At 41.2% G+C, this 14,243-nt stretch overlaps 1 protein-coding gene across 6 annotated transcripts in view; it reads left to right on the top strand.

Annotated features, from left to right (window-relative positions):
- The window catches only part of LIMS1 (LIM zinc finger domain containing 1), an 80,477-nt gene extending 66,801 nt beyond the window's left edge, over positions 1-13,676 (top strand). For 4 of the 6 annotated variants that reach the window (XM_063126205.1, XM_063126207.1, XM_063126203.1 and 1 more), the window contains exons 4-10: positions 422-542; positions 2,804-2,953; positions 4,385-4,535; positions 6,290-6,382; positions 7,623-7,671; positions 9,342-9,417; positions 11,226-11,420. In XM_063126205.1, the coding sequence (XP_062982275.1) occupies positions 422-542; positions 2,804-2,953; positions 4,385-4,535; positions 6,290-6,382; positions 7,623-7,671; positions 9,342-9,417; positions 11,226-11,373 (788 nt within the window). In that variant the 3' untranslated portion in view covers positions 11,374-11,420. Of the gene's footprint in view, positions 1-421; positions 543-2,803; positions 2,954-4,384; positions 4,536-6,289; positions 6,383-7,622; positions 7,672-9,341; positions 9,418-11,225; positions 11,421-12,437 lie in introns of those variants that run through there. The other 2 variants (XM_063126204.1, XM_063126202.1) reach the window with 1 other exon arrangement.
- Positions 13,677-14,243: the final 567 nt, after the last annotated feature.

The raw sequence follows: 14,243 nt of genomic DNA, 5'->3' as shown, positions 1-14,243 counted from the left end.
TATTTAGAAATGGTGGAATCAGATTCTGGTGTAATTGCTAAATTCCACTATACCACAACGTAATTTAGTGCTTGTGTAATGAAACTTATAGAAAGGCAGAGGGCCAGACTGGGATCCCCAGAGGGCCAGATTTGGCCCCCGGGCCTGAGGTCCTACACCCCTGCTTTATCACTTTTATTCTTTCAGGAACTCCACTGGTTCAAAATCAGATGTCTGTTTACAATGGGTCAGATGCCCAATTTGCACTTTAAACAGAGTGTCTGAATGTGATCATCAAGGGTGAAGAATGGCAGGAGACCGCAGCATAAAACTATTGTTGATGTGTTGTTTGTTTAGGAAAGACACAGATAACTTATTAAGTCCCACACCGTCGCATTTAAAATTCACCTTTCTAATATCTTGATATGTTGTTGACTTTCAGGGGAGTTCATTATTGGCCGTGTTATTAAAGCTATGAACAATAGCTGGCATCCAGAATGCTTCTGCTGTGATATCTGCCAACAGGTACTGGCAGACATTGGATTTGTGAAGAATGCTGGCAGGTAGATGATCAACTTTTTCTCTGTGACTTTGAGCATAATGAATTGATTGTTAGGTGAAATACCTTAGAACCTTGTCCTACCAAAAATATGTAGAGAACCATATTTCTGCTCTTTAATCAAAAGTTGCTGTGGATTTTGTGTGGATTTCAAATGGTCATCTTCCTTTTTTCTCCCATGAAGCCTTCTCTTGAAAGCTCTTTCCATCCCTACTGCTGAACTGGGGTTGGAAACAACATGTAAAACACATTCACACAACAACTCATTTTGCTCCTATCACTCCCCAGCCCAACATTCCAACTCTTCTACAATGAGGATCCCTTCATAAAATATGGGGTGGAGGAAGTATTTGTAGCTTATTCATTAAATACTTCCATAGCATTTATAGGGGAGACACATGTCTGTGGATATGTGGTAAATTCTACTTGGAAAAACACAAGTCTTCTTCACATTCTAACAGGCAGCCTTAGATTTCCTATGATAGGTGGAATAATGTTAGCAGACGCCATTTACACTATGTTCCTTTGTAAACAATGGGTTGTGTCCAATGTTAGTCCATCTTAGAATAGACCCATTGAAATAAATGGGATTTATATTAAGCTAACACTAGATATAACCCATAACACTTAATCATGTTTTCCCCATAACACTTAATCATGTTTTCCTTAACCATGATGAAATGATCACCTAAACCATGATTAAGGATTAGTCACAAAAAGGGCATGTGAAAATATGGCTATGCCTTAAACATTTCTCTGGATCTTTTATTTGGAGGCGGAAACGTTGCTTGGCATATTTCCATCCAGAAAAGCATTGCATTAACATTTTCTGGTTCTCACTGACTCCTTCAAATCTGCATAATAATCCACATTTTCATGTAGTTCTTCAATTAAGTGAATCTTTTCCTGAATAGTTCCATTAATTTCACTATTTATATATCACATTAGAACTACTCATGGCATAAAGTAGAATTGATATAAACATTGTTCTAATTCATTATTATGTCTTCATATTTTTATTGTGGTAGCTCCAAAAAAGAGGTGGTTGACCTTCTATACCTGGCATACTAGTGGCATAGGGTCGGAACCAAAGAACTGTGGGTGGGCAGAAAATAGCCACAACTGTTCTTCCACACAAATGCTTGCAAAGGAGTTCCCCAGTGCTATAATAGATAGTTCTATAGCAATTCTCATGCTTCCGCTTGTGCAAGAGGTTGTGCAAGCAAAATGTCATCTTTGGAGGTAGTTTTACTTTTCTTGCACAATATTTTAATGCGAGATGTGAAACAGTCCTTGTATAAGAAGGAGATGCGTTCCGTGTATGGAAGAGCACCTGTGGATGCAAACCCAATAAGAGTGTACTATTGGCCCAGGTGGATCTGATCCTTACCTTATTTGCTTGCTGAGACCACAGTCAAAAGTAACCTCTGTCATGCAAATGGTCTCATTTGCACTGAGAATGCGTAAACAGTGTTTCGTCTTCACTTAAGGTTGTACACTATCAGGGCTGGCATCACGGGTAGGCATAGACAGGCACCTGACGAGGGTCCACATTCCACCACTGAAAGAGCCCCCTGGAATTGCTCCTCCGTTTAACCATTGCAACCTGGTTGTTCACCTGCCTCTCACTCTGGCCCAGACAATGGTGCTGGTGAGGAGAAGGGCGCAGTAGATGCCACGGCCTACTTGCTCACTGGCTCTCTGCCTGTCAAGCAAGCAAAGTGGAGCAATGATGAGGAAAGAGGATGAGGAGCAAGAGCAGCTGATGACAATGGCGGTGAGAAGGTAGAATCCCTGTGGAAGTTGGGCCATTGAGGATGACTTGTCCAAGGGCCCACAAAAACCTGAAACAAGCACTGAACACTATAATAATACTTGGAAAAGCACAAGGGGAAGTATTTTATGACAGACCCAAGAAGCACCAGCCCTAAGGAGATACACATTGGATATGCAAAAACTATGATATAATTTCAGTCCGTTGAGGATATTAGAAGATTTTAGTTTACTCTAGGGTGTAAGACTAGATAATTCAGGGGGTTAGCCTTTTATTGAGTAACACTGAATTTATTTGAGTAAGTAAAATTGCACCAGAGCAGGGGCTACAACACAACTGGGTTTTGTTTTTTCCATATAGATTATTAATTGGGTTTTCCACATACAAAACAGAAGCAAAAGCCCTCATTCAGTTTTTGTTTTTTGGTTGTTGTTTTCTAAAATCCAAGGCTGTATTTTCTTACTATTCCTTTTCCCTCTGATTTCTCTTAGGCACCTTTGCCGTCCTTGTCATAACCGGGAGAAAGCTAGAGGCCTTGGCAAATACATTTGCCAAAAGTGCCACGCCATCATTGACGAACAACCTCTCATCTTCAAGAATGACCCTTACCATCCTGATCACTTCAATTGTGCCAACTGCGGGTAACAGGAATTTGTTTTTTAAAAGCCCCAAAGCCTTTAACATTTGATTTTTTTTTAATCAAAATGGTTGATAATAAAACTCTAAATGCATAATATTAATAATTATTAATTAAGTGCTGGTATTCACATTTAAAGCCCTAAACGGTTTGGGGCCAGGTTATTAGAAGGAACGCCTCCTCCCATATGTACCTGCCTGGACCTTAAGATCATCTACAGGGGCCCTTCTCTGTGAGCTCCTGCCAAAGGAAGTGAGGCAGGTGGCTACTAGAAGGAGGGCTTTCTCCGCTGTGGCACCCCGGTTGTGGAATGAGCTCCCCAGAGAGGTCCGCCTGGTGCCTACACTGTACTGCTTTCGTCGCCAGCTGAAGACCTTTTTATTCTCTCAGTATTTTAACACTTAATTTTAACTTAAATTTAAATTTTACTGTTCTAACTCTGTATTTTAATCTTATATCAATTTTGTTGCGTGGTTTTATCCTGGTTGTGCTTTTTATACTGTATTTTGTAATTGTGCTTTTAACATGTTGGTTGTTTTATTATGGTTTTAACTTTTGTGAACCGCCCAGAGAGCTTCGGCTATTGGGTGGTATAAAAATGCAATAAGTAAATAAATAAATCTATGAAACATTTAAGAACGTAAGAGCCATGCTGGATCAGACTAAGGCTCCATCTAGTCCAGCATTCTCTTCACACAGTGGCCAACCAGCTGTTGACAGGAAACCACAAGCAGGACATGAGTGCAACAGCACCCTCCCACCCATGTTCCCCAGCGACTGGTGTACATAGGCTTACTGCCTCTGATACTGGAGATAGCATATAGTCATCAGGATTAGTAGGCATTAATCCAGGGATTTGTCTACCCCCCCCTTTTAAAGTCATCCAAATTGGAGGCCATCACAACATCTTTTTGGTAGCAAATTCCTTAGTTTAACTATGCGCTGTGTGAAGAAGTACTTCCATTTTATTTTGAACAAGGTAATTATTAAACCTCTTGCACCCCAATCATGTGTAGGTTTACTCAGAAGTAATCTCCACTGTGTTCAGTAGGGACACAGAGATCCTAGTAAAATGTGCATAGGATTGCCATGTAGCCTCATTCTGCGCATGCATACTGAGGTTCAAACTGCACATTATTTTATTCAATGGTAAATGCAGGGGACCGGATCCAGATCAGGAACCTAGTGTGTGAGATGGGGGGGGGATTAACCCTTTGCTCCCCACTGTGGTCCTGATCTGGAACTGGGGCAGGTTATGCTCAGTTTTCAGCTACTGGCTTAACTGTTCCCAAATAGTTTGCTGCAGTATTAATTCCAGTTTATAGCTAAATATATAATAATTCAAGTGTTTTCTCCTGGAACATCCACCAGTGGAAATGTATGCCTGTATTTTAGTTGCTGCATCTTCACACTTCTTTCATTAACTTATGAACAGGAAGGAACTTACTGCTGAAGCTCGAGAACTGAAAGGGGAGCTGTACTGCTTGCCTTGCCATGACAAAATGGGAGTCCCCATCTGTGGAGCATGCAGGAGGCCAATTGAAGGACGTGTGGTGAATGCCATGGGCAAACAGTGGCACGTAGAGGTAAGCCTGTATGTTTGCGTAGACTGCTAGCGTAAGTAGGGATATATTCAACCTGAAAAACATTAGGCTACAGAATGACTGGGTTTGCACAGCAGGCTAACTAACCCCCACTCAGCGTTGGGTTAGTGTGTTGTTGCTGAACTGTGTGTTGCTTGTTGAACCTGTGGATTAGCATGTCGTTTGAACCCAGGACATTTTCCACAGGATGGCTTATTATCCATGCAGTGTGGCTTGTTTTTGTTATTGGGTTGTTCAGGGTGGTTAATAAGCCACCCTGCAGAAAATGTCCTGGGTTCAGATGACATGCTAACAAACAACCCATGGTTTAACAACAACCCACATTCAACTACTGAGTGTGGATTAACATATTGTGTAAACAGCCCAATGTAGTCTTCAAAAAGGTTAGTAAGTTCTGGGTCACTTCATAGGTTGTGATACTTTGCAGTAGACAAATGCATAATTTCATCCATTTTTAAAATATCGACTTCTGAAAGTGTCTTTTATTGTTACAGAGAATCAGAAATATTTTATTAGTAAAAAAACTAACACCCATGTTATTTATTAAAAGCAACTTCCTGCTGATTTCAGTGGAACTAAATTGCCCATTCAATGGTTAGAATAATAGATATAAAGTACATACACTTTTAATAGTTTATTATTTTAGTAATAGCTATAGCCCTTTGCAGCAATTTAAAATTCCTATTTAATTTCTTCTCACAAATAATTTGTGTGGTAAATTAAACTGAAAGGAACTGAATAGACAAAAGCTTCCAATCCACTTTATTCCTAAATAAGGTTTTATGCAAGTGGTTGCAAACATCGAACTCCAACAATCTATTTACTACACCAGATTGATTCATGCCAGCACAGCAAAGGGCTTCTGAGTTTATAGATCATGCAGTTATTCATAAAAGGTGATTCTAGATGTTAGAACAGAATATGCAGTAGTTTAAGAATACAGTGAGTAGAATAAACTACTCACAGAATTGTAGGTATACATTGTATTTTTACTTCATAGCATACTATATTTTTCATTTTGCCTTCTTTAAAAAAATCATTTGGAAGTGATCAAATTTCACACAAACAACTTTATTTTAAATTACATTCTTTAAAAAAATATCCAGAAAATTAGTAAAGTTCTAACATAGAGTAATCTCATATGCTTCCAATCAGGCTAGATGGGGAGATTTACTACTGTTAAACTGGTAGAGTTGCTGCTATATCCTATATGTGCTCAGCCCAGAAGGGGAGGAGGAAAACCAGAAAATGCCAAAATGGCACAAAAAATCAGCCACATCCCCAGTGTGCAGAAAAACACTTCGAAAGCCCACCAGTCAGGGACTTAGTCAGGAAAGACACCCACAGGGCACCCACACATAGAGGGAAATGAACTCGGGTCAATGGAGGCATACCCCAGAGACCTCCCTGGATCACAAAACAATGTCACAGTGCCACCCCTCCCTGGCAGCGATGGACCCATATCCTATAGCCCCTCTGCCACTATAATTCAAGTATACGTTTGCTGTATGAAATCTATAAGGCTGCTTTGGAAATCTTAATCTTCAAATACATCATTTCAGTATTTTTGAATGGTAGTAGCCAGGTAGTTTTACACCTATTTGAGATCTCTGTAGCTCTAGTACAGCATGTTAAGAAGCACAGCTTAAAAGATGTGCTGAAGGTCACACTGGAAGTGATGCTCCAGATAAAATAGCGATGTAAGGAAAACAATGACCTGTACTTTTTCTTTGTAGCATTTTGTTTGCGCAAAGTGTGAGAAACCATTCCTAGGCCACCGCCACTATGAGAGGAAAGGACTGGCGTATTGTGAAACCCATTACAATCAGGTATGGTTGCACCTTGCATTTTGTGTTTCAGTCATTCAGCTAAGTGCTTTTAGAATGTTAATTCTAAAGCAGGGGTGCAGAACCTCAGGCCCAAGGGCCAAATCTGGGCCCAGGTGGCCATGCCCCTTTCCCCTGACCACCAATCGCTTGGCGGCTTCCCGGCTTTTCTGCAGTTCTTTTCCCCTTTCCAACATGTTGAAAGGCCTCTCCTAAGGCTTAGGAGAGAAGAAATGTAAGCTAAAATATGCTGGCATTTTGGCCCCAGTCATTTGGCTTTCAGCCCTGCCCCTTTTCTCTTCAGCCTCCACCCACCACTGGAATGGAGATCCACAGAGCTTCTCCAAATTGGAATTCAACCCTCGGGCTTAAAGACGTTCAACGCCCCTGGCCTAAAGCCTAAATGTAGAAGTTAAGACTTTGTGGTTGGGTTAATAGCAGCATTAGGAAAATATAAAACAAACCAAAATGTTTGCACTAGTTTACTAAGGAGAGCATACAGGTATGAGAATATACTTGTAAATCTGAAGAAAGCATAAAGACAGTAATCCAAATATCATGCTTGAACATCTTCTTCTAGTTTTCCATTAAGGGTTCTTCTTAATTCTGTAATTGTTCTGTTATATTTTCACACAGGTGTGCTAAAGTTGATGATTCTGTAATATCTGAGCTTAACTTTACATTATGATTTCAGACATGCTGTCTAATACTGAACTAACTCCTTATATTAGACCAGAGGTGGGCGACTTGTGCCCCCCCCCAGATGTTTTGGCCTACTACTCCCATGATCTTTCACTATTGGCTATCATAGCTAGGGTTGGTGGGAGATGTAAGCTAGAACATCTAGAGTGCCGCATGCTGTATTACAGCCTTAACTTTTTCCTGTGTGCTTCCTTTTCTTTTTAATAAAACCTTTTTCTCCTGCATTTCCTCAAAGATTTTCAAAAGATACTGTGCAATAGTGACTTAGTAGTGTTGGAGAGCTTGATGAAATTGACTAAAAACAGATGCAGCCAAAAGCTGATTAGCCTAATTGGATTGACATGTATTATCAATTAATTGTCTCACATCATCACAACACTATTTGAGCACTATAATGATAAGAATGTTGTAGGCAGATACGTGGTGAAAAAACAATGTGTGTAGCTACTTCTTTTAAAAAGTCATATGATCATTTGCTATTTTTAATTTCTAAAGTTCTGTGAATGCATGCCTGACTTAAAAATATTCTCCATTTCCACAGCTGTTTGGTGACGTTTGCTTCCACTGTAATCGTGTGATTGAAGGAGATGGTGAGCCTCACGTTTCATCATTTCCATAAAGCAATGTAGTAGACGTTTTCTAAGAAAGCAGAAGATCATTGAACACAACTGGGGAAGTTCATTTCAAAATAAAATAAAAGGATTTATGAGGGGATTTCCCATTGGGTCATTCTGGTACCAACGAAAAATGCTGCTCAGCAGTTTACATTTCTGCCACAGCTTGAAATGGTCATAAAGTTGGGGTTTTTGTTTTTAGTAAAAATAAGATACTGGAATATTATGCCACTTTGCCTAACATGATAAGCTACCTACCTCATCCCCCAAAATAGAATTCCCCAAAGATAACAAAATACCTTCAGGGATTATTATTGTGTGTCCCCTCCCCCCGAAAGTGACAAAAATTGCTGGGCTAAATACTTTGGCCCAGCACTAGTTCAGACGGGGCAGGAAATAAGGGCCAGCAAGTACCTGGTGTTAGCCAAGAATGCACCCTAGATCATGTCGCAGGATTCTCTGTAGCGTACAGAGATTATTTGGCAGCCAAATGGAAAGAATTACCTAAAAGTAAAGAGTTTGAAAGCCATGGACTTGTACCAAAAGTTGTACAGGGACAGCGATTACAGTTGCTGTTAGAACCCTTCTAGCAAAGTACCCCTAGTGGTTCCCCATCAACATTAGTGCCTCCCAGGCAGACCTAGTGGCAGTGGGTTGCAATAGCAGCGCCACAACTTGCTGGGCACTACTGTAACCACCCAAAGTACCCTAATATTATTCTGGGGCAATGAGGGCATATTATGGCAGCTTCCTAAACACCCACGGCTGCTGCTCAGGACATCTGAATCCCAGTGATGAGGTGGGTAGGAGGTCACAGAACAGGCATCAGCCCCAACCTTGGCAGCCCTGCCCAAGGATGCCAGGTTTTGAAATTGGGCCTGCTAAGCGAGCATTTAAGTCAGGGGTGGGCACCTTATAGCTCTCCAGATGTTGTTGGGTTGCAACTCTCATCAGCCCTAGCTAGCTTAGACAATGGTGAGGCATGATGGCAGTTGCAGTCCAACAACATCTGGAGGGCTACACGTTGTCCACTCCTGATGTAAGAGTTAACCATAGCACACTTTACACATGTATAGCATTCCCAACTATGGCATTACACCAGAGGAGTAGGGACATGGTTATTGCCATTAGCTAAGCCCATGCAAATATATAATTTCAGACAGACAGCATATTTGGAAGGGTCTTTACCCTAAAAGGTAGCCTATAAAATTTCAAATAAATAAACAACATACAGTGATTTGGAAGATGTTGTATCCGTCTTGTTAAATAATACTGTAGCTTTCTCTGTGGTGGCCTCCTGATGGTGGAGTACTCTCCTCTTAGAGATCTGACTGGCACCAATGCTGGCTTCATTTCAACGCCAAGTTAAAACATGGCTTTCTATTAAAGCCATTGAAAGCTAAAATTCTCCAAGGTTGCACATAGTTTAATTGGTCTTACTACTTTAGACTTTTCTACTGGTTTTAGTTTGTTAAAGATCTAATACATTTTTAGCTGTGCATATTTATTGTTTTACATTGTTCTGATTTTTTAATAAATGAATAAAATATATGCCATGAAATTGTTATGATAAATATTATCAGGTTTACTTTTGGCAATGGATGTCTGCCTTTGACTAATCCGGTCATTTCTCTACTTTTTCTTAGTTGTGTCCGCCTTGAATAAGGCATGGTGTGTGAACTGCTTTGCATGTTCTACTTGCAACACTAAGTTAACACTCAAGTAAGTTTATGTTGATATATTTCCTATGGCTGTGTAAAAGCTTGCTCTTACTGAGGAGGGGAAGGCAAGGAGAATGAGGGCCTTGTTAGATTGTTCAACGTAGTGGCCAGGTAACAGCCTTGAGTACTTACTCTGTGGAACATTTACTGCACTAGAGAGCAAGTGACCCATTGCCTGCTGTTTTTTTGTGCAGGATACAGTAGGCAGGATGGTGTTGCCACTCTAAGTGCAGAACCGATTACTAATCATTCTCCGTTAGTCTCTGCATTGGGCTTTAAAAGAAGCTCAGCCTTAGGTGGAGCAATTACAATGCAGGACTAGGGCCTAACCTACACCTGCCATTTATCCTGGGCTGGACTTGAGGTCATCCCTGTGGGTCCAAATGATGCACAACTGATCCCGGGGTGAACCAGTGACGACCACTCAGTTCTCCCAGGATATCTGAGACTGCTTTCGTCCCGTTTTTTTTCCTGGTCTCAGAACAGTCCTGAGGTCTGCGGGTGGTGTGGCTTTCCCTCCCAGGGTCCTCCTTTTTCCCCTCAAGTAGCGGGGCTCAGGAAATGAGCAAGGAGCTGTGTAGAGAGAGCCAGTGAGCATCAGGGGAGAGCATTTTTACCATGTTTGTGATGGTGATCAGTGCCTTCCAGTGCCGAGTTTGTTGGCTTTTTTTGTAATTGTATCTTCACACAGGGTCGCACCCGCACTGTTGCACAAATGTCTCTGCTTGTAAAAAAAATTGGCGCCCCAAAACGGCCCTCCTTCTGGGAAAACTTGCTGGCGTGTGGCCCCTAAGGGATGATCCCAGAAGCGCAAACCCCATGATTATTATTATTATTATTATTATTATTATTATTTATTTATTTATTTAGCACCATCAATGTACATGGTGCTGTACAGAGTAAAACAGTAAATGGCAAGACCCTGCCGCATAGGCTTACATTCTAATAAAATCATAATAAAACAATAAGGAGGGGAAGAGAATGCACCAAACAGGCACTGGGTAGGGTAAAACTAACAGTATAAAGTCAGAACAAAATCAAGTTTTAAAAGCTTTAGAAAAAAGAAAGGTTTTTAGCTGAGCTTTAAAAGCTGCGATTGAACTTGTGGATCTCAGATGTTCCGGAAGAGTGTTCCAGGCGTAAGGGGCAGCAGAAGAAAATGGACGAAGCCGAGCAAGGGAAGGAGAGACCCTTGGGCAGGCGAGAAACATGGCATCAGAGGAGCGAAGAGCACGAGCGGGGCAATAGTGTGAGATGAGAGAGGAGAGATAGGAAGGAGCTAGACCGTGAAAAGCTTTGTAGGTCAACAGGATGATCATCCCTCCTCACTCCCGGAAGGCCTCCAGGTGTAGATTAGGCCTCAGTCCACTGTATACAGTCTACTTAGTGGGCACTCCTTGTGTATCTGTACAAGAAGTGCAACTTTTTCCTTGCTTTTACTGTCTGTCCCTACTGTCCCATAGCCAGCACCAGTTGCAGTGCCACAGTTTGCGCATTTCCTTTTCCTCCCTGGGTATCTGCAGTTGACGTGGGGTGTGCTTTCTACCTTTATAACGTATGAAACTGCCCTTCGAAACCTCAGGCACGCGCATCCATGGAGTAGCACCTAGTTGCTTCTCAATCCTGCAACGACAAAGCCATTATTACCCTAATGATGCAGCCCGTGGCAAACAGCAGGCATATCCTTTCCTGTTACTATATTTACTACTTTCACTTCATTTCTGTTTTCCACTGGATTCTTTTCCACTTGACCTGTACCTTGACTCTTTCCTGTTCTCTCCTCTATTCCTCCTTTGCTCAACCTGAAAGGGACAAGTTTGTTGAAATCGATCTCAAACCTGTCTGCAGACACTGTTATGAGAAAATGCCAGAAGAATTTAAGCGGAGACTTGCCAAACGGGAGCGTGAAGCAAAGGATAAGGACAAACTCAAAAAGAAAAAGCCAGTCTGTCTGTAAACATCTCATTCCTACCTCCCACCAACTCTTCTTCTTCCTTCCTTTTGGTCAGTTTGAGGGAATGGCTTTTCTTTTAGTTGATGTTGTATGTATATGGGATCATTGCGAAACAAAACCAGGTTTTCCAATATTCAAGTGAAGAATGCCAGAGCTTTCAGTGGGAAGTCTAGGCTTGTATCGTACTCCAGTGAGTACCCTGTAAAATATGCAACTTCGTTTTGAGTAACTTAGGGTGCAATCCTATGTGTGTTTAGACATTTAAAAAAAGTCCTGGGGAATGCTGAAAGCTGTAGAACTTTTTTCCATCTAAACATGCATAGGATTGCCCTCTTAATTCATTAAATACAAGTCCTTTGTCTCAAGAAGAGTATCTTTACTGATCAGCTTTTTTTTTACAAGAGCCACGTATGGGATACCCACTGCTTTTTGTTTACCTGTGTCTTCTCAGATTGGCCGGGTCAAAAGTGGCTGAGTGTGATATGAGGTCCCAGTGCTGGGCTGTATAGGGGCTAAAGAACACAGCGGTTAATTCATGATTTGTACTTGGTTTAGCTGCTGGGTTGTTTAGCCCGTAAACAACTCAGGGCTTTAGGTTCACATATCATGCTCACAACCTACAACTCAGCAGATTGTAGGTTATTGATTAAAAGTAGAATTGAGGAGTGTGTGGGAGGCTTGCTCACTCCCACTCATGCATGATTAACCCACGATTTGCTGTGCCATGCAAACTGAGCTGTTGTAGTTCTTTTTGCACACACATCTCTCTTAATGGTGGATGAGCATTGCCCTCAGGCACATGTGAACCCTAAGATAGCACTGTCTCCTAATATGTGATTATTTAAATTGTGAGCCCTTTACATACTAGTACCAAATACCAGTCTCTTTGAGTCTGTAAACTTGTAAAAGAGAGAGAGAGAAATGTAACTCGCACTGAGTTGCAGTGATTAATTTATATATGCATTTAAATTTGTTTTCACAAAATATATAAACATATTGAGGAAAGATTATCTCCATTAAGGTTCTGTCTTTTCGCTCCCCCACCTTTTTCTTTTCTTTTACTAAAGAAACAAGTTTGTAGAATTTGATATGAAGCCTGTCTGTAAGAAGTGCTATGAGAAGTTTCCGCTGGAGCTGAAGAAGAGACTGAAGAAATTGGCTGAGACTTTGGGAAGGAAGTGAGACCCTCTGCTTCAAATCTCACTGTGCATAATTTAGCAAATGTTATTGATACTACAGACTTTCTTTTGTTGAGTCTATGAAACTTAAGCAAAAAAAATAAGTATTCTCTGCATGACTAGCTTCATACTAGAATGTTTGCCTCACCACCTTGAAAATATACCTCTCAAACCCTTGACATCTTATGTAACCTTATATTCAACCATTTAAATTCTGTATTTTATACTTGCATACATTTGTAGATATATACATTGTATTTGCTTAGTCACTGTCAGATGAAAAATGGGTCCTTATATTGCAGTAGGGTCAATTTGAATGGATGTTGGTGCTAAGTAGCCTAATTGGGCATGATCCAGCAGATTCCCTTGCCAAATAGACCAAAGCTCAGCCTTACTAGGGTTAGGCTGAAAATCCATCCCACATTGTTTCCCATTCTCATTCAGTTTGATAGAAAAGGAACTGCTTTCCAAGAAAATTCGAAGGAAAAGAAAATTTAGGAAAAATTCTCATGGGTTGGGGTTGGGTTGCTTTGTGCTTTCCGCATTTCAATTAAGGGACAGGGGAAGACATCAAGAAATAATACCTCCCTTATAGCTTTTCCAGATGAGGAAGTGCAGGCAGCCTGGGAGGCTGCAGGGCAATGGAAAGTTATGTAATAGAAAGGAAAAACACACACACTATACCCTCAGCCAGCTCACAGTGATTAGTTAAGGTCAAAAACATCACAAAAATAAATTATAATGAAAATGAGACAGAAAAATGGAAGCCTCCTTCATGGGGGAAGAAAACTTGCAAGAATTTGGAAGACAGATTTAAGCACAGCACTATCTGCACCTCGACACAACACTTCCCCTACCCCCACCCCACATCTGCATAGCAGTGGATGCAAAATAAGGGCCAGCCTGCAAACACAGTTGGTGCTGTTGCCATTTGTTTCTACCCATGAGAAACCTTTGAGAATTTCTCCTCCCTCTGGAGAAATTCAGTGAAGTTGTGTGTGTCCCTTCCCCGTTTACAAATGGGGAGAAGAATTTCAAAAGGCCATCAGTGTAAATCTCTAGTTTAAACTAAACTCCAGCATAATTTGTCTGCCGGGTGGAGATTGCTGGAGCAAAACAAGAGAAGAAGATAAAATATTGTGTAAGTAGGTAGCCTGAGGCTGTGAGTAAGGCTCATTGAACTCAATGGAACTTACTTCTGAATAAACATATATAGGATTGCATTGTTAAGCACCTACAGGAGAAATTAACTGGATCACAGACATAAAATTGAGAGCTTACCAATATATTAGGGTGACCATATTTGGGAAACCAAAAAAGAGGACACCTAGTGTGTGTGTAGGGAAGCAGCTTTCTGAGTCCTGCAGAAAGTACGTTATTCCCCCGCCACCGTAAAGAACCCGATTGGAGTGGAGGAGGGGAAAGGATTTCATTCTGCACCACCACCATCCACTCCAATTGGGGCCTTTTCTATAATGTCCACGAATGACCCACTTTCCCCTTTAAGACCTCAATTGGAGCTCGGGGTGGGGGAATGACGTGCCTCAAGAAAGCATGTCATTCCCTCCTGCCATGCTAATGGCAGCCTTAAAGGGGAAGGTGTGTCATTCCAGGACATTATTGAAAATGATAGAAAATCCCCCTTGACACCATGGAAAGAACAAAAACCAGGACAAATCCGGGGAAATCCTGACA

The sequence above is a fragment of the Elgaria multicarinata genome, chromosome 5, assembly GCF_023053635.1.
Source record: "Elgaria multicarinata webbii isolate HBS135686 ecotype San Diego chromosome 5, rElgMul1.1.pri, whole genome shotgun sequence".
Taxonomy (NCBI): Eukaryota; Metazoa; Chordata; class Lepidosauria; order Squamata; family Anguidae; genus Elgaria; species Elgaria multicarinata.
Note: the sequence above shows the minus strand (reverse complement) of the source record. Positions and strands in the feature narration are given on the sequence as shown.